At 34.6% G+C, this 20,221-nt stretch overlaps 2 protein-coding genes across 2 annotated transcripts in view; one reads left to right on the forward strand and one right to left on the reverse strand.

The window, feature by feature from the left end:
* Window positions 1-20,221, reverse strand: part of Cirsr (corepressor of RBPJ and splicing regulator) — a 39,963-nt gene that overhangs the window by 14,242 nt on the left and 5,500 nt on the right. Inside the window, exons 3-7 of the mRNA XM_077798865.1 lie at window positions 18,808-18,881; window positions 17,712-17,722; window positions 17,560-17,624; window positions 17,137-17,185; window positions 15,952-16,069 (exon numbers count right to left, since the gene is read on the reverse strand). Of these exons, the coding sequence (XP_077654991.1) occupies window positions 15,952-16,069; window positions 17,137-17,185; window positions 17,560-17,624; window positions 17,712-17,722; window positions 18,808-18,881 (317 nt within the window). The remainder of the gene's footprint in view (window positions 1-15,951; window positions 16,070-17,136; window positions 17,186-17,559; window positions 17,625-17,711; window positions 17,723-18,807; window positions 18,882-20,221) is intronic.
* On the forward strand, window positions 4,464-4,885 carry LOC144254920 (small nuclear ribonucleoprotein F). Its single transcript, XM_077798863.1, has one exon. It carries the CDS (start codon window positions 4,569-4,571, stop codon window positions 4,827-4,829), a length of 261 nt encoding a protein of 86 aa, XP_077654989.1. The 5' UTR covers window positions 4,464-4,568; the 3' UTR covers window positions 4,830-4,885.

A 20,221-nucleotide genomic window follows, 5' to 3' on the forward strand; every position in this document is an offset into this window, starting at 1 on the left:
CAATATAACAGATTCTGGGGGTGCCAGAAGGGCTACTGAGTTTACCATTTCCCTTTCTACAGAAAGTCCCTCCAGCATGCTCCTAAGTGTCTTCTTAGCAAAGCTTATGATAAGACAATTATTAAATTTCTCAAACATGTTCCCAAGCAATAAAAAATGCCTTCAAACATGAACGGATTTTGATAAGATTGAGAAGCAGCACATGGAAGTTTCTGTTGTAGAAAAACTTTTATCAGTACTATGGCTTCATAGAACACTCTTCAAGAAAAATCAAGAGGGAAATTTAGGCAAGGAAAAGAGCACTGGTACACGAATCTTTGTGCAAATGTAAAATAAGGCTTTCCTTAGGGCTGGGGATACTAGTATCCTTGAGAACCCTGGGTTCAATCTCCAGCATTGCAGAGAAGAAAAAAAAGGCATTTCTTACTTTGAACATTTATTCATTTTTTGGATTGTTCCAGAATACTAAAAGCTATGTATAAATGAGATTAGGTACAGATATTAAGTACCTATTATCATCTTAGCTGTTTGTGGGATGTCTGGAACTCAAGACTTGGGCAATATAAAGAAAATGCAATTTTGTCTATGTCTAATATATCTAGTAATGCTGTTTTAAATTTGCTTTTATATAAAAAGCTTGAAAGTCCTCCTATTTTCACATGAAGAAAAACGCTAAAAAACATGAAAATCAACCAACTTAGATCTTTAGAAAACTGAGGATGCAGGGCAAAATGACACCTGAAAACTGGAGACAGGTGACATACAGAATTTATAGCTTGTTGGTATCAGAAACCATTGCTGAGAGAAGAAAAAGCAACTGGTAGGAATATTTAAGGTACTGCTTGATTGTTGGAGTCTTGAGGGACTAACTTGAGAGAAAAACTCTTGAGGGCCAGGCTTAGAAAGGTCCCACACTTTGATGAGTCTTGTTTCTAGGAGTCTTATCTGGTTCTCACTGTGAAGACCAAAGAATAACCCCCTTGTCCTTTCCTTGTATCAATGGGAAGGGGAAAGTAACCATTTTGAAATATGCTCAGTACACTTTGTTGTCTTTAACAAATGCTTGCTCTTTAGAGAAACTCTCTTGCCAAAAGTATTTTGTCAAATACCTACATGGGGTAAAAAAATCTGATAAGTGTAGGGGAAATGCTGAGAAGCATTTGTGAAGGTTACAACCAGGAGGGGCATAGGCTAACTAAAAGACTAATACCTAATCACACGACTATAGAATGCTTCACCTTCTCCACATCTTACTACCACCTTAAAGGTATTATAAATGAAAGAAATGCAGTGCTCAGACTCGACTCTTTTTTTTTTTTAAGAGAGAGGGAGGGAGGGAGGGAAAAAGAGAGAGAATTTTAATATTTTTTTTTTAGTTTTCAGTGGACACAATATCTTTTTATTTGTATGTGGTGCTGGGGATCGAACCCGGGCCGCACGCATGCTAGGTGAGCGCGCTACCGCTTGAGCCACATCCCCAGCCTTCAGACTCGACTCTTAATGTTGAAGAAGGAATCTCTTGGGAAATCAAAAAATAAGAGGAGACACTAGAGGAATTTTAGCCTCAGACATCTATAGCTACAACAAACAGTCCATACTGCCTAACTCCAAGGCAGATAAATATAAAACCTCTCAGTAAAGAGCTATTTACATAAATTCCATTTATCTGATACACTATGTCTGGCTTTCAACAAAAAATTTCAAGGCATGTTGTGGGGTGGGTGGGGACGGAGGAGGAGAGGAGAGAGAAAGAGGGAGAGAAGGAGAGAAGGAGAGAAGGAGAGAAGGAGAGAAGGAGAGAGAGAGAGAGAGAGAGAGAGAGAGAGAGAGAGAGAGAGAGAGAAGGAGAAGGAGAGAGAGACAATCTGAAGAAAAAGGCAAGTATTACAACCAAACTCAGATATGGCAGAGATTGTGGAATTATCAGACTGGAGATTTGAAAGCTAAGATTGCTATGCTAAGGGCTCTAATGAAAAAAGTGGGCTACATTTAGAACAGATGGATAATATAAGCAGAAATCTGGAACTCTAAAAAAGAAGCAAAAGAGAAATACCAGCAATAAAAAGTACTAACAGAGGGCTGGGATTGTGTTTAATGGTAAGAGCACTTGCCTAGTATGTGTGAGGCACTGTGCTCAATTCTCACCATCGCACATAAATAAGTAAGTAAATAAATAAATAAAATAAAGGTGCAACAACAACAAGAAGTTAAAAAAACTGAAAAACAAAAAAGTACGAGGCAAGAGGATTGTTAGAGGCCAACTTGGGAAACTCCAAATAAAAAAGGCTAGTGATATCATGCTGTGGGAGAGCACCCCTGGATTCCATCCCTAGTACTGCATCTCCTCCTGACAAAAAGATAAGGAAGAATGCCCTGGATGGACTCATCAGTAAGAAAGAATCATTGAGTTTTAAGATATGTCAACAGAAGGTGCTAGGGGTGTAGTTCAGTGCAGTGTGTGCTTAGCATGCATGAGGCCCTGGATTTCATCTTAAGAACTAAAAATAAATAAATAAATAAATAAAAAGACAAAGCAATAGAAACTTCCTAAACTGAAAAGAGAGAGAAAAAAAGAACATCCAAGAGTTGTAGGACTTTTATAAAATGTGTAAATATATATAAGAGGAATACAAGAAAAAGAAAGAAAATAATAAAAGAAACATCTGAAAAATAATGACTGAGAATTTCCTAAAGTTAATGATATACATCAAACCACAAGTCCACAGCTCAGAGAACACCAAATAGGATAAATGCCAAAATTAATCATAGCTATGCACATCATATTCAAACTGAGGAAAATCAAAGATGAAGAGAGAGTCTTGAATGTTGTTAGAGGAAAAAAGCACCATGCTTAGAGAAGAGCAAAGAATTACATTGGACTTCTCTTAAAGAACCATGCAAGCAAGAAGAAAATGAGGGGCTTGGGGATGTGGCTCAGTGGTAGAGTGGATATATGTGTTCTATACTCAATGAATTCATCATTCACACAGAATTGAGAGAAATGAAATGTTAAAAAGAAAAACCTATCCATTCACCTGCAAATGCCATCATTTTATTCTCTTTTATTGCTGAGTAATATTCCATTGTATATATGTACCATCAGCTTCTTTATCTATTCATCTGTTGAAGGGCATCGAGGTTGCTTCCATAGTTTAGCAACTGTGAATTGAGGTTGCTTCCACAGTTTAGCAATTGTGAATAGTTGTTAAACTATGGAAGCAACCTCGATGCCCTTCAACAGATGAATAGATAAAGAAGGTATTTATTTTTCAAATGGTATGATGGTACATATACAGAACGCACTGAAGTGGTTGCGTCACTTTTTAAATCTTTAGGGTATAGGTTGAGTTCATACATACACAACCAGAAAAGTGAAAATTTCTGCTCCATTTGTGTACAATGAATTGAAGAACTTTCTACTGTCAGGTATAACTGATTAGAACTAATAAATGAATAAAAAGAAAGAAAAAAACCCCACCAATGTAGAATTCAGTATCACTGAAATTATTGTTCAAAAGTATAAAAACAAAGACCTTCTTTAAAATACAAAATAAACAGACAAACAAGGAATTTGCTGTCAGTACACCTGTCTTTAAGTTTTTCAGAGAGAAACAAAATAACCTAGGTCAGAAACTCAGGTCTACATAAGGAAGAAGTGTTCAAGAAAGAATAAATGAAGGTCAAATAAAATCAATCAGATCTTTTATTTTTCAATTTTTTTTCTTTATTTGCAGTGCTGGGGATCAATTCATGGCCTTGTGCATACTAGGTAAGTGTTCTAACCATTGAGGTATATTCCCAACCCATTTTTCATATTCTTAACTGATCCAAAGGATAACTGCTGATTCAAAATAAAGATAGCAAAAATAAATGATTATAGCTTATGAGTAAATGAAATTATAACAGCAATGTTTAAGGGATAGGAAGGAAGAACTCTATAACAGGAACTAGGTACTTTGTTAAAAGGCACCTGCACTATTCAGGAAGTTGTAGAGTGTTCTTTGAAAGCAAACTTAGTTATACGTGTATATTGCAAAGTCTGAGATGACCAATTTAAAAAAAATATCAATAAATAGTATAATTGAAATGTTGAGAAAACGTGAAATCATATAAAATACTCATTTAAAACCAGATGAAGCAGAAAAAGAACAAAAATGAAATGATGAATGAGGGCAATGAATAGAAAACAATTACAAAAAACAAAAGCTAGGGGCTGGGGTTGTGGCTCAGAGGTAGAGTGCTCACCTAGCATGTGTGAGGCACTAGGTTCAATCCTCAGCACCACATAAAGTAAAATAAAGATACTGTGTCCACCTATAACTAAAAAATAAATGTTAAAAAAATGAAAGCTATTAACTATATCAATCATCACTTTTATATAAAGAATCTTAACATACCAACTAAGAGACTATAAGAAAAAAAAAAAGACCCAACTGTATGATATTTAAAAGAAATCTATTTCTCCCGGAGCTCCGTGGTTCGGGCCCTCGGTTAGCTGCTCCAGTCACGAGGGACGGGTTACAGCTGGGTCGGCGGCGAGTAGCCAGCAGCATTCGCCGGTATTCGCGATGAGTTTACCCCTCAATCCCAAACCTTTCCTCAATGGATTAACAGGAAAGCCAGTGATGGTGAAACTCAAGTGGGGAATGGAATACAAGGGCTACCTGGTATCTGTAGATGGGTATATGAACATGCAGCTTGCAAATACAGAAGAGTACATAGATGGAGCATTGTCTGGACATCTTGGTGAAGTTTTAATAAGGTGTAATAATGTCCTTTATATCAGAGGTGTTGAAGAAGAGGAAGAAGATGGGGAGATGAGAGAATAGCAACTTTCATGGGGATTTCTTTATGTATATTTCTAGACAATAAAGACTTGTTTTTGTTTTTCAAAAAAAAAAAAAAAAAAAAAGAAAAGAAATCTACTTTAAAGATAAAGGCACAGGAGCTGGGGGATGCACACTTATAATCCCAGCAACTCGGGAGGCAAAGGCAGAAAGATCTTAAGGACAAGGCCAGCTTAGTGAGACCCTATCTCAAAAAAGAACTGGGGATGTAGTTCAGTGGTTAAGTACCCCTGGGCCCAACCCCCAGAACTAAAAAAAAAAAAAAAAAAAAAGACACAAATTAAAAGTAAAAGAATGGGGGATGGGGTTAGTTCAGTAATAGTGCTTGCCTAGCATGTGGTAGCCTCTGAGTTCGATCCTTAGCACCACAAAAAACAAAAATAAAAACAAAGCAAAATAGTGCATGAATGGAGAAAGATATACCCCAGGCTAACAATAACCAAATAAAGATGGAGCATATATATTAATTTTATTGAATCCAGGGGAACTCTACCACTGCGTTAAAACCACTGAGCCACCCTTTTTATTCTTTAAATCTGTGACGGGGGTTTGCTAAGTTGCTCTGGTTGTTAAGTATGATTGCCTCATATTTGTAATCCTCCTGTCTCAGCTTTCTGAGTAGCTGGGATTACAAGCATGCACCACTGTACCCGGCGCCATATTAATTTTAGACAAACAGATTTCAGAGCAAGGACAAATACCAAGGCTAAATAGAGTATTACATAACAGTCAAAGGGTCAATTTTCCAAAAAGACCCAAATATATGTATGTGCCTAACAGAGCATCAAAATGTGTAAAGCAAAAACTGATGAGTATCTTTAGAAACAGGCAACTCCACTATTATAGCTGGAGACTTCCCATCCCTCTATCAATAACTGACAGATACAACAGGTGAAAAATCAGAATATATTGAACTGATCCATCAACTGGATCTAGTTGACAATTTTTTTCCTAGTTGACATTTATAGAATACTTCATTCACCTAGCAACAGCAGAATAATATATATTTTCTCACATTCATATAGAACATTTACCAAATAGACCACATCTGGGCCATATAACACAACTTAATAAAAGTAAAAGAAAAACCTAAAATATTTTGAGATTAAATAACAGAGCTCTAAACACATATATCAAAGAAGTCTCAGGATAAAGTAAAAAATATTTTGAACAAAGAATAGACAATACAACTGCTGTATAACAATTTTGGGCTGGTCTTTGTCCCCAGTTCTTTTTTTTAAAGTACTAGGGATTGAACATAGGGGTGTTTAACGACTGAGCCACATCCCCAGCACATTTTATTTTTTGAGACAGGGCTTTAATAAATTGCTGAGGCTGGCTTTGAACTTGTGATCCTCATGCCGCAGCTTCCTGAATGGCTGGGCTGGTCCCCATGCCTACCTAGCCTTTGTCCCCAGTTCTGAGGGAACCTCAACTCTTGACATTTTCTGAGTAATAAGAGTATCTTTGGTGGGTCCTGATAGTTTATATTATTGATGTGACTCATGATGGTGACTCATGATTGAAATATTCCACTGTGGTTTAAGAAAAAAGAAAGACTTTTAATTTCAATATACATGATCAGATCATGCTAAAGAGATGACTCAAGGGCTGGGGTTGTGGCTCAGTGGTAGAGCACTCACCTAGTAGGTGAGAGGCCCTGGGTTCGATCCTCAGCACCATATATAAATAAATGAAATAAAGGTATTGTGTCTACCTACAACTAAAAAAATACTAAACAAAACAACAAAAAAAGAGCTGACTCAAGATGGTGGCTGACCATACCAGAAAAATAAATCATGTGATTAGAGGGCTAGACTTTGAGCTAGGTAAGAGAAGCCCTTTGAGGAAGAAAGAAGGGCTGGAGATAGAAGAGTTAAATCTCATGGCTAATGATTTTGATCATTCACAACTATGTAATAAAAACCAATAAAGACTAGACAGCTTGGATAAGCTTCCCTGGTTAATAAAATTCTGTGCAAGTTGTTATATATTAATGTACAAGAAGATTGACAGGTACTGACTCTACAGGGAGACTTTGGAAGACTGTGTCTGGGACCTTCCCAGACCTTGTTCTATGTACCTCTTCTTTTGGCTTACCCTGATTTTTATCCTTTTACTATAGTAAAATTGTAATCACAAGTATAGTGTTAGTTTCTGAGTTCTGTAAGTCAGTCTAGTGAATTATCAAACCTTAGGCAGGTAGAAGGAACCCTGGATTTGTAGCAGGTTTGGTGGGTGGTCTAGGAACTCCCAAATTTGTAGCTGGTGTCTTAATTGAGAATAGTCTTTGGAGAACTGTTAACCTGTGAAGTCTGGCCTATTTCTGGGTAGTTAATGTCAGAAATCATTGTAATAAAACCTATTAAATTTTGTAGGACACAGCAAAAACGAACTCAGAAAGAAATTTATAGTACTAAATACATGTATTAGAAGAAAGATTTAAAATCAATATGTAGAGCTGGAGTGTAGCTCCGTGGAACAGAACTTGACTAGCATGGGTGAGGCCTTGGGTTCAAACTTCATCATCTCTCTCAAATCAATTACATAATCTTCTGTCTTATAAAACTAGAAAAGGAAGAGCAAATTAAATTCAAAATAAGAAGAGAATAAAAAGAGGAAAACAAGGGAGAAAAATCAATCACAACAAAAGCTGGTGCTTTGAAAAGATCAGTAAGTTGATAAAGCTCTAGCTAACCAAGGAAAGAGAAATGAAATGAGGGTCAACACTACAGATCCATGGACATTAGAGGGGTAATAATGGAATACAACAAATGATTCTATACCATTAAATCTAATTTACATGAAATGGACCAATTCTTTGAAAGACACAATCTACCAAAGCTGACAAAAGGAGAAAAAGGTCATTTGATAGGCATCTATCTAGTAAAGAAATTTAGCCAACAATCAAAAACCTTCTAAAACAAAAAGTGACAGGCCCAGATGGATTCACTGGTTAATTTTATCATATATTTAAAGAAGAAATTATATATATATATATATATATTTTATTAAAGAGAGTGACACAGGGAGAGAGAGGGAGGGAGGGAGAGAGAGAGAGGGAGGGAGGGAGAGAGAGAGAGAGAGAGAGAAGAGAGAGAGAGAGAGGGGGGGAGAGGGGGGGGAGAGAGGGAGAGAGAGAGAGAATTTTTTAAATATTTATTTATTTATTTTTAGTTTTTGGCGGACACAACATCTTTGTTTGTATGTGTGCTGAGGATTGAACCTGGGCCGCACGCATGCCAGGCGAGTGCGCTACCACTTGAGCCACATCCCCAGCCCTAAGAAGAAATTATATTAATAATCTCTTCTAGATAACAGAAACAGAAGGAACATTACCTAACTTATTCTATAAGACTAACATCATCCTGATACCAAAACCAAATACAAACAAGAAAGAAAAATTACATGCCATTACCTCTCATGAGGTATAAAAATATAGGTGTAATAATCTTTAACAAAATATTTGAAATGGAAGTGCTTCAGCTTGTCTAGCTCTCCTATAGAGTAACTATTTAGAGCTAACTATTTGCTTCCTGAAGAAAAAGATCTGAAAGTCAAACATGGAGAGAGATACAAAATCCATGTTTAGGGAAAAGAGGAGTTTAAAAATAGAATTTTGCTTTATGTTTTTTGAAGAAAATCTTACACATTTACCTGTTTTATAGGTGCCTACATATAAACTTGTATCCTGGTGGGCTATTATAAGACTGGTGTATGTGTGTGTGAATATCTGGGCATTTAAGCATAATGGGAAAACACATTCCATGGAAGAATGGAATGTCCAGAAGAGGCAAAGATATAGGGACAGAAAGTAGTTTAGTGGTTGCCTACAGCTGGGGACTGGAGGGTGAGGGTCAAGGGATTTTCTTTCTTTCTTTCTTTCTTTCTTTCTTTCTTTCTTTCTTTCTTTCTTTCTTTCTTTTCTTTCTTTCTTTCTTTCTTACTTAGGAAAATGAAAATGTTCTAAAATTGACTATAGTGATGGATATACAACTCTGTAAATACACTAAAAGCCATTGCATTGATGGCATGTAAATTATAGCTCAATAAAGCTGTTTAAAAAATACTCGCTCAGTTTGAGGTCAGCCTCAGTTTGAGGGCAACTTAGTGAGACCCTGTCTCAAGATAAAATAAAAAGGCTGGGGATGCAGCTCAGTGGTAGAGCACTTGCCTAGCATGCATGAGGCCCTGGCTGGGTTCAATCCCTAGTACCAGAAAAAACAAACAAATCACTTGCTCTGTTGAAATACTCCACTGTGGTTTAAGAAAAAAGAAAAAGATTTTTAATTTCAATATACATTAAAAACACAAATAACTGACAGATGTTAAGAGTCAGTGATAAAAATAAGGTCTACAGAGTATAGATAAAAGATATGAATTAGTCATTTAATTATGTTATAGAATATTTTATAAAAATTCAGTTACCACTGAAGCTTACAAGTTTTAAGGATAATTTTGATGTATCTGGAGTGGATGAAAAAGGTAAGATGATCTTTTCAGTAGAAAAGATATTCTAAACCAGCTTAGCCCAAAGAAGCATTTTGATTGCCTAATTTAACTTTGTAAAGGAGAAGTAAATCTTATAGCTGGTCTCTGTAAACCTCACAGCTGGAGCATTCTAACAGCACCTTGCAGTTTCCAGTGATCAAAGTAAGTTACTTTATATACTAAACTAAGAATTTCATAATAGAAATAATGTAACACCAGGGGGTGCAGTTATCATGAAATAATTACACTCCTGGGAGATTACAGGCACAAGGCTGTACCCCAGGGGTGTGATTATCCCATGATAACCACATCTACTGAAATTGCCTTATTGCAAAAATAATCTCTATTCACTGGTGCGACATTATTCAATAGGTGATTTTTTTAAATGAAAAGATTTTTTTTTTTTAGTTTGAATCACCAAGTGGATTAGGAAATTGGTCAGTTTATTTTTCATTGCATTCAAGTTCAGAATAGTACATCATTATTACTCACTTTTCTATTTAAGATAGTAGAGTTTTGATTTTGTTTTTGAGAAACCTTTAAGAGTTTCTATTAGCTTTAGTTAAGTACTACTGCTAAATTCAGGTCAAACTTTAGAGGCATTAATGGAGCAATACAATTTAAAATAATTTATTTCTATGTATAATTTTTAATTCTTTTAAAGAAATGCTCACATAAAAATTTATAAACGTAATTTATCTTCACTGTTGGAAATATGGATAAGCAAAAAGATAAAACTAAAAATCTTAGTAATACTACTACCCAAACACAACCACTATTAATTTGGTCTATCTCCTTCCAATCCTTTTCTTTAAAATACCTGTTTCTGTGTCTACCTATACACATAAACAGATATACAACTGTAACTTCTCTGTTTTATAACCTATTTTTTAAAATTTCACTAAATGTTTTAAAAAATATTCCCATCAAGAAATCTTATCATTTTAAATGCTGCATAGTACAGAATTCCATTATAACAATGTTCCATAATTCACTTAATTTCCTTTCAACAGTCCAGGTTCATGTTCATAATCCCAGATTGGTAAGCTGAGGCAGAACAATCACACACAAGTTTCGAGAACAGCCTCAGAAATTTAGTAAGACCCTGTCACAAGATAAAAATAAAAAGGGCTGGGGATATAGCTTGTGGGTAGAATGCCCCTGGGTTCAAACCCCAGTACGGGGGAATTTTTTTTTTTTTTTTACTAGATACTTTAGTATTGTCTCTCACTATCATACACAATTCTTTGTGACTAAATCTTTAGGACATATTCATGACTATTTCCTTAGGATAAATTTATGACTTTATGATAAATAAAACACAAGTTAAACAAACAAATCAACAGTAAAAGGTACTATCCTCCCAAATCTTCAATTATTCTTATTTTTTTTTTTGAGAGAGAATTTTTAATATTTATTTTCTAGTTCTCGGCAGACACAACATCTTTGTTGGTATGTGGTGCTGAGGATCGAACCCCGGCCGCACGCATGCCAGGCAAGCGCGCTACTGCTTGAGCCACATCCCCAGCCCTTCAATTATTCTTATAAACAGCTCAAGATAATGGTTTTCAACCTTGATGGTACATCAGAAACAGACTGGTAACGTTCACCTTATGTTATAGCCTAGATAGTGAAAGCTACTGATTTCTTTTTCTTTTTTTTTTGTGGTGCTGGAGATGGAACCTATGACCTTGTGCATACTAGGCAAGGGCTTTACAACTGAATGAATCCCTATTCCTTTCACAATTTTAACAGAGTTCAATGTCTTCAGATATTCTTAGACAATTCAGATACAGAATTTAAGAAATTAAAATACCCTGTGTATATGGCAGTTTTTACTCTCATACCTTGTCAGTTTGAAAGAAAAAACTGGAAAAGGAAGTTTCCCTAATATCTTAAAGATATAAAGATAAAGTTTCCCTAATATCTTAAAGATATAAAGATTAAGGCAAAGAATTAATTCAGTCTGTTAGGTATTTCTCATTGTGAACACAGCCTTTGCACCACAACCATAACTCTGCTTCCTTTAGCTGTTCTAATTATTCTGAAAATAAACTTAACATGGGAATAGAAAGGAAAGCATTAGCTTTCTGAAGAGTATCAGTGTTTAAAAAGGCTAAATTTTAAGTTTATTTTAAAATTTTAATACAAAATAATATTGCTTGTAATTTCACCAAATTAACATCTTAACTAATTCCAATGCAAATTCAGTTAGTATTTTTTATCTGGAGTACTGGGAATTGAAATCAGGGGTGCTCTCTAACACTGAACTATATCCCCAGCCCTTTTCATTTTTTATTTTGAATCAGGGTCTCAATAAGTTGCTGAGGCTGGCCTCCAACTTGTGATTCTCCTGCCTCAGCCTCCTGAGTAGCTGGATTATAGGACTGCGATACCACACCTAGCTTAATTAATATCCTTTAGTTCACTTAACATATCAACAGTTTATCATGCCATTCCCCTATTGCACGATATTTAGATTCTTTACAATACTTAAAAATTAGAAATGTTGAAAATTTGTCCCCCCTCTTTTTTTATGTAAAGGATCTTTCAACACATTTCTCTTTCCTTTTCCTCTATATTATTCGCCTTCCAAAGACAAACAACAGATCATAAGCATTATCCGAGGATAAGATTCTCAGACTTTTCTCTGGACTCTTATTCAATAGCCCCTATGGGGCAGGAGCTTGAGAACCAATATTTAAACAAGCTGTGTTAAGTGATTCCTTACAGTAGGTAAGCTTGGGAAACTGGTTGCAGGATGAATGGACAAATTCCCTCCATCCCATCTTGAGAGTCATTCAAATTTTATTCTATTCAAGTTAAATTCTTTTGTGCTTATGTTTTTCTTCAGGTCTTTTTTTTTGGGGGGGGTCAAACTTTCTTTCTACCTATCTAAATTTTAATTCTTCAGAGATCATTTTAGTCCCTGTTACTCTGTTAACTACCTAATTTAACAATGCTTTCCTCTATTAAACAGACTCTTAAATCGTATTCTAATTTTGAGTAGATTGTCACTAGCCCCTTTTATTTTTTATTTAGAGTCAGGGTCTTGCTAAGTTTATGAGGCTGGCTTTGAACTTGTGATACTCCTGCCTAAGCCTCCTGAGCTGCTAGAATTATAAGCATGCACCACTGTGCCCACCTGTCTCTTATGTGATATGTTAATGTTTCTGATTTGATTGGAAACTAGGAATAGTCTATACCTTCAATAAACCAGAACATAAAGTTTAAAAAACTTACTGGCTAATGTGTAGGATGTCAAATACATAGTTGCTAAAAACAAGTGTTTGAAAAATAAACAATAAACTGGTTCTAAGAATTAATTTTCAAATAGGGCTTTTCTGGGGGTGTAGAGGGTTAGGGATCAAATCCAGAGGCTCAAGGCAAATGCACTACCACTGAGCTACACCGACAACCCTAAAAATAGAGGCTCTTATATCAGTAAGTCATCCTTTTATCATAAAAGGTAGAGCATCTAAAATCATACAGATTTTAAAAATAACTTCATCCTTGAAAGCCAATTTAATTATGGAATGCCTGACATTTTGTTTATCCTACATACTTTTAATTGATACCATTTAACTTTCTTTACACTTGATATATCCTCCTATATCCTTACATATCAACATAGATCTCTAGCTATATTACTTATGTATATATATTACATATGGTTGTAGAGTATTCCATTTGCGGGAGATACTCCACAATTAATAAAAAAAAACTCAAGAAGTGATTATTACATGCCAGGCACTATTCTACGCATCATGTATTAACTTATCTAGTTTTCATAACAACTTTATGAGGTGTAGGTACTATTATGTTTTATACATATCAGCAAGAGATGTTAAATAACTTGCCTAAAGTTACAATTAAGAAGCAGCAGAGTAGAAGTTCTAAAGCAGGCATCTAAGGAGTCATCTTCAATCAATATTTTTTTTAATATTTATTTTTTAGTTGTAGTTATTAGACACAATACCTTTATTTATTTATTTTTAAGTGGTGCTGAGGATCAAACCCAGGGTCTCACACATGGCTAGGCAAGCTCTCTATCGCTGAGCCACAACCCCAGGCCCTTTAGTCAATGTTTTTAACCACTAGGTGAGTGCCATTAAGTATGTGCCCTACCAGGATTGATGGGTCCCTCTGTATGAAAGGCTGTTCCTTTTGCTTGATACGCCAAATGCTCTTTTCCCAGATCTCACACTGCTGTATTGTCTTGTCATTCAGGTCTCATCTTAACATCACTTCCTCAGAGGGTCCTTTCTGACCACATAATATAGTAACTCCCCAGTTAGTTTTGATCAGTTTCCAATTACATTTTCATCACAGAACTTATAATTGCTTCATAAATAACTGCTGAATAAACCCCCTACTGATGGACATTCATTGGGGTATTATTGTAGAATTCCTCTTCAGTCAAATGAACTTTTTCCAAATAATAGGAACAAAGTAGAAAAATGCATAAATTGTTGAATCCTATTGTTTTACCTATATTTAACCATACTTGAGAAGTCTACATGTTGTTTCTAATCTTTCACTACTGTGAATCTTTGAGGGTGTACCTTATTGCTTTCTTTTAACTACTGGAAGGTAAAAGGATATGGTGGATTTTTGTTTGTGTTTTTCTGAGACAGGGCCTCAGTAAATTGTTAAGGCTGGCCTCAAGTTTGCAATCCTCCTGATTCAGCCTCCTGAGTAGCTAGGATTATAGGCATGCCCCAAATGATGTTTTGAATACTTCTGATATATATTATGGCCCTTCAAATGAGGCTGGGGAAGAAAGACAGCTACTACTTCTGCTTGTCTCAAAACAATCCATGAATCATGTAGGTGTAAGGAAACTATAAGACTGGCATGAAGGAAAAGATGAGAAAGAAGCAACCCTATCTAGAAAACAGAATATACTTTTAAGATGTAACAATGAATCTCTGGACTAATAAAGGGAAGTGTCAAAAATATTTGAGCCAAATGGGTTTGTGATGTATGACCTACTCCACTCCATTTTCTTTGGGGTTTTATTTCCTTTGGGGCCTTTATCCCTTCTACTAATTGGAAGAGGGCTGGGAAGGAGGGAGAATTAGCTATGTGGGTTATTAAGAGTATCTGTATTGTGGTATCAGTGGTAAGTTCTTTTATAAGGTATTTTGCCAGAACAAAGACTGTATTAACATTGTCTTACAACTGAACAAATAGTTCTCCTTCTCCTTAAAAGGTGGTTTCTGAACTTATTTTACAGGAATAAAGACTTTTCAAAAATCAATCACAGTATTTTATAGGTATGCTTCCTTCACCAATTCTAACATCTATACCACCACTAGGGAAATGCCCAAAATAACGATGGATCAAATTCCTAAACTCCTAATATTAAGATGAACTTTTTTGAACGTGGTTTTCTAGAAGAAAGCAGGATCTCTAGCTGTAAGAACAGATGCAAAAGGTTGAAAGCTGAATGAGGGTGAACCCTAGGCTCAAGATTGAGGTGAACAGCAAAAGCCATAGATTCTAAAGAGATGACTGGAGGCCTTGCGACTGAAAGAAGGGGACTTAATGCCCAGAGGACTTGTTTCAATAAATAGCAGTGCTTTTATGTTTTAGGGTTTTATGTAAGATTTCTTTAAAAAAAAAAAAAGAGTTCTATAGCTGCTTTATAAAGTGCTGAAAATCTGAGTCATACTATCATCCTTATTGTAAAATCAGGAGTTGAGCTGGGTGTGATGGCTCATGTCTGTAATCACAGTGACTAGGGAAGCTCAGGTAGGAAGATCTCAAGTTTGATGTCAGCCTCAGTAATTCAGTCAGACTCTCAGCAACTTAGTGGAACCCTCCCTCCAGGTAAAAGATTTTATAAAGGGCTGGGGATGTAGTTCAGTAATAAAGTGCCCTTGGGTTCAATCCCTTGTACAAAAAAAAAAAAAAAAAAATCAGGAGTTGAAGCCCATAAAAGTGAAATTACTCATTGAAGGTTATAGAGTTAAGTAGGGTATTTCTATTATGACTTATTCTGAGACAGGATTAAATTAGTATGGCTATCTCAATGAAATAGTAGTAAGATAATGATGAACTTAAGCTAAAACTTCACAGTTTTAGTATCCTTTTTATGAAGAGCCAAAATGATGCAAACCCAAGTGGACAAATTTTTTTTTTAGAAAGTAATACGTAGTAAGATAAATAATTTTCCAATATAAACCCAATTTAAACATATTTATCATCTTTTTTTACTCAGTTTTGTTTTTAATTCCATGAACCAAAGAGAAATGATTGCTGAGGCTTTCACTCCAGCCTTTTTTAAAAATCAGGAGAATCTAAATATGAGAACCAACCATTTATTTTCTAATTTTAGGCCACTAACCTGATAAAGTATTTATTGTTATCTTACCTTAAAAAATCAAGTTCATAGGGCCTTTGGCTGGAAAAATTACATTTTAATTCTATTACAAAGCATTTCAGATTCAACACAGAATTTCTCAATGATAATCATATTTTGGTAATATGCCTTAGTCTAAAACAGTAAAACTCAAATAAAACAAAAAATACTCAGATTAAAGAAAAAAATGTTACTTTTCTTTCCTTATTTACCTAAATTCTAAAAAAAATCATGTCTAATGCCTACCTGAGCCATCAGTGGGAACCGAACTTGCATTGATTCCAGAAAGACCAAACAAAGGACACTCTCGATCTGTGTTGACATGACCCCATTTGTGACATTTAATACATCTTACATTTCGAACCTGAGAAAAGTGAATATTCTTTTGGTTACTAAAATAGTAAGAATCTAACCAATGTTTGGCAGGATTCAAGTTAAATTACTCACATTTTAAAAAGACCTGTAGGAAAAGACACTATAAAACTAAGTTTGGTAAATTTAATACAAATACTAAAATCTTATTATAAATTCTGCCCAACACCTAAGCTGAATCCTATTGTTTTTTACTTCTTAGTTGGTGGCAATATAACAATATCATCTTAAAATTTCTTAGTTTTAATAAGTCAAAATTAAAAGTTTCAAATTTCTAAACCAGGAGCTGGCAAAATTTTCCTGTAAAGGTTGAAATAGAACTTATTTTAGGCTTTTCAGGCCCAACCTCTGTGCCAACTGTAACGACTCAGCTCTGCTGTTGAAGTGACAGATAATACATAAATGAACAAGCAAGGAAAGGTTCCAACAACATTTTCATTATAAGGATTCCCTCTAGTGACAGGCTGCCCTGATTCTAAACAAATGACTGTTTTAAATCTTTTCTTGGTCATGACCTAATTCTCCAAATTCTTGGAAAAGAGCAGACACCAACATCATTATAACTCTTTTTTTTAAAGTATTTATTTTTTAGTTGTAGTTGGACACAATATCTTTATCTTATTTATTTTTATGTGGTGCTGAGGATCAAACCCAGGCCTCACACATGCTAGGTGAGGGCTCTACAGCTGAGCCACAACTGCAGACCTATAACTTTTTTAAAAAAAATATTTATTTTTTAAAGTTGTAGTTGGATACAATCCCTTTATTCCATTCATTTATTTTTATGTGGTGCTGAGGATCAAACACAGGGCCCCACGCATGCTAGGCGAGTGCTCTACTGTTGAGCTACAATCCCAGCCTCCCCATAACTCTTTTTAGTAATTTTGATTCCCATTTTTGGTCAGTCTACCACATTTAATGTTTTCTCCTTATTCCTACCATTATCTGATACAAATACAAACCATATTGTTCTTTTTCAGCGTGAACAACTTTTTGATAATAATGTAGATATTTACTAAATAAAAATTATTCGTAAAGGGTAAAATACATGTCACTTGCCTGAATGCCAAAGGGCTGATCTCTGATGTTCATGTCATCTTTGGCATATCTATTAAGTAGAGAAAATGTATAAATAAAATATTAAGAATAATTTAATAAATTCAATGGTAGTTAACTTGAAAAAGTTATAGTTCTCAGAACAATATGAAATGTGTTATTACTTCAATAAGTATACAGAACTATAGTCTATTTAATATTTCAAAATAGTTATCAAATACCTAGGCTTATAGTTTGTAATTTATAAATAAAAAGAACAAGTATATAAAACAAGACTATGATAAAAGTAGATTGGTTGCATAAGAAAGTTCAATAAAAATGTTTTCATATTAGTTACTTTCTCTAATGCATATAAAGGTGATAACATAAGATGGGATTGCAGATATAGTGATATATATTGTATCTTAAAAGCAAATCAGATCGTACTTTTCTCGTGGAGCTCCTTTCTGCCATTCAAATTTGTATTCTGTCTCTCCTTCTGTTTCTTCTTTCTAAAACATTCATTAAAAAGTCTTTCAATTTTCTCCATAAAATCAAAATTAATTATAAGTAAATTCAAACAGTAAATAGTGCTTTACCTCTTTGTTTTCTTGATTGCATATCAAAAATACAGGAAGGGAAAAAGTAGGACAAGTTAAAATTATCAGTGTAAAAATCAAATGTATATTACCACTATGATATGTTATTTGATTATAATTTGTAAGATTGTACTGGTTTGACTTCTTTCTTCTTGCATGAGATAAAAATCAAGGACGAAAGGATAAAATACAATACTGAATTTAACAATACTGTACTTTACAAACATGTTAACTGCTAAATGTTAATTGCTAATTTTGAAACTTTTATGCTTTTTACAGACAGTGAATATTGTATTTTATATACACAAGTATATTTAGAAGGAAAGACTAAAGATATAACCACATTATAAAAGAATAAATGCATTTCTGCTGGTGTTGAGATTTTTTTCCTCCCAAAAGGACACCTCATGAAAAATTACTAGAATAGAACAATATTTTAAATATTTATTCTACTTTATTGGTTATAATATTATTCTTTATTATCTCCTCAGAAAACCAATTTTATTTATTATTTTGTAGTACTGGGGATTGAAGCCAGGGGTGCTCTAACACTGAACTACAAACTCAGTCCTTTTTATTTAAGTGAGGGTGTTACTAAAGTTGTGATCTTCCTGTCTCAGCCTCCCAGATAAGGATTATAGGTTTGCACCATTGCACCTGACATGATAACAATCTTTAAAAACAAAGAATACTTTTAAAAAGTCTGTTAGCTGGCTGGAGATGTGGCTCAAGCGGTAACCCGCTCACCTGGCATGTGCGGGGAGCTGGGTTCTATCCTCAGCACCACATAAAATAAAGATGTTGTGTCCACCGAAAACTGAAAAATAAATACTAAAAAAAAAAAATTTTTTTTCTCTCTCTTCTCTCTCTCTCAAAAAAAAGTCTATTAGCAGTTTTCAATCTTTTTAAAAAAATTTTGATTAATTAATTTCTTTGAGATGGAGGTCACTATGTTGTGCAGGTTGGTCCTGAACTTGCCTCTTCCTGTTTTGAGACTTCCTGGTAGCTGCCACTACAGGTTTGTGCTATCACACCCAGCAGTTCTCAATCTGTAGTTGTAAACATATAAGATATTTTAAGGAAACAGGGCAAGTACCTTTTTTGGCTCCTGGTGGGGCTTCATACATGAAATTAAGACCATTCTTTACACGTTCATCTCCCATAAGCAATCTAAATGACATAAGAAATAAACTTAACAGTTTTATCCTTCCACCCCAAAAGGAACCCCAAGAGAATAAAAATAAATATTTTTTTTGTTAGAGTTCAAATTCTAAAATTTTACCCCACCGATTAGAGGACATTTAGAATATGTGAATGGAAACCAAACAATACTGTTTCTTTAGAATATGTGAATGGAAATCACAATACTATTTCTTTAATGATAGGCTGTAAATTCTGAAACCGTCTTCTTACTTGAAATATTCTGGTCCTCTCAACAAAAAAGAGGAAAAACTCTACGGTCACTCTAAAGGACTTTTCTTAAATTCTGAAATGCTGTTGAAATCCTGAAGGTCATCACAGAGTTGGAATTAAGTTAAACAGTTGGACAAGGACAAGGTTGCCAACAGTTTTTCTTAATTGTGAGGAATCAGTTTTGAAAACGAGTCTGGGTTTTCTTGAGAAAGTCAAAGCCAATTAATGCTTGTAAGAATCTAAATGAGAGAATCAAATTCTTTAGTGAGGCCAATGAAAAAAGACTCATTTTTAAAAAACTCTCTAATAAGCAACTTAATATGATAGAATCAGTGCCTGCTGTACCTCAAAAATCTTATTTTTATTGTTCTATTTTAACACTGAAAGTTTCCTGTTCAGGTTCCATTTACAAAAAGAAATGTTTGGCTTTTTATAAAAAATCCTCAGCCACAAATTGTATGTCTGAGTTAAAGTTTAATTCAAAAAATACAGGTAAAGTGCTAATTATAAAGAAGAAAGCCAACAAGGAAATAGAATTTCCTTTCATACTTGGAAAAGACAATCAAAATGGATATGCTACATGATTGAGATTCTTCTCTTACTTCCATTGGATTCTATAAACAACTGTTATGGAAAAAAAAAAAAAAGAGAAACAAAAGAACGTAGGTACAGACATCCATACAATGGATTATTATTCAGCAACAGAAAGGAATTAAGTGCTGATACATGTCATACCATGAAACATGCTAAGAAAAAGAAATCAGTTACAAGATGCCACATGTACAGGACATGTCCAGAATTGGCAAATTTATAGAGATAGTAGACTGGCAATTACTTAGGGCTGAGAGGTAGAAGAAGGACAAGGTTGGGAAATTGGAAGTAATTGCTAATAGGTATAAGATTTCTTTTTCAGAGATGAAATGTTCTGAAATTAGATTATGGTGATGATGCCAAAACTCTTAATATACTTAGAAGTCAACATATCTTTACACAAGTATGTAAATTTTGTCTTATATTAACACCATTAAAAAATGAAAATTAAGGGCTGGGTTGTGGCTTAGCAGTAGAGCAATTGCCTAGCACGTGAGAAGCCCTGG

This window comes from Urocitellus parryii, chromosome 1 (genome assembly GCF_045843805.1).
Source record: "Urocitellus parryii isolate mUroPar1 chromosome 1, mUroPar1.hap1, whole genome shotgun sequence".
NCBI lineage: Eukaryota > Metazoa > Chordata > Mammalia > Rodentia > Sciuridae > Urocitellus > Urocitellus parryii.

Excerpts from the sequence above, each read along its gene's own strand:
- LOC144254920 (XM_077798863.1), top strand. The coding sequence starts at position 4,569 with ATGAGTTTACCCCTCAATCCCAAACCTTTCCTCAATGGATTAACAGGA.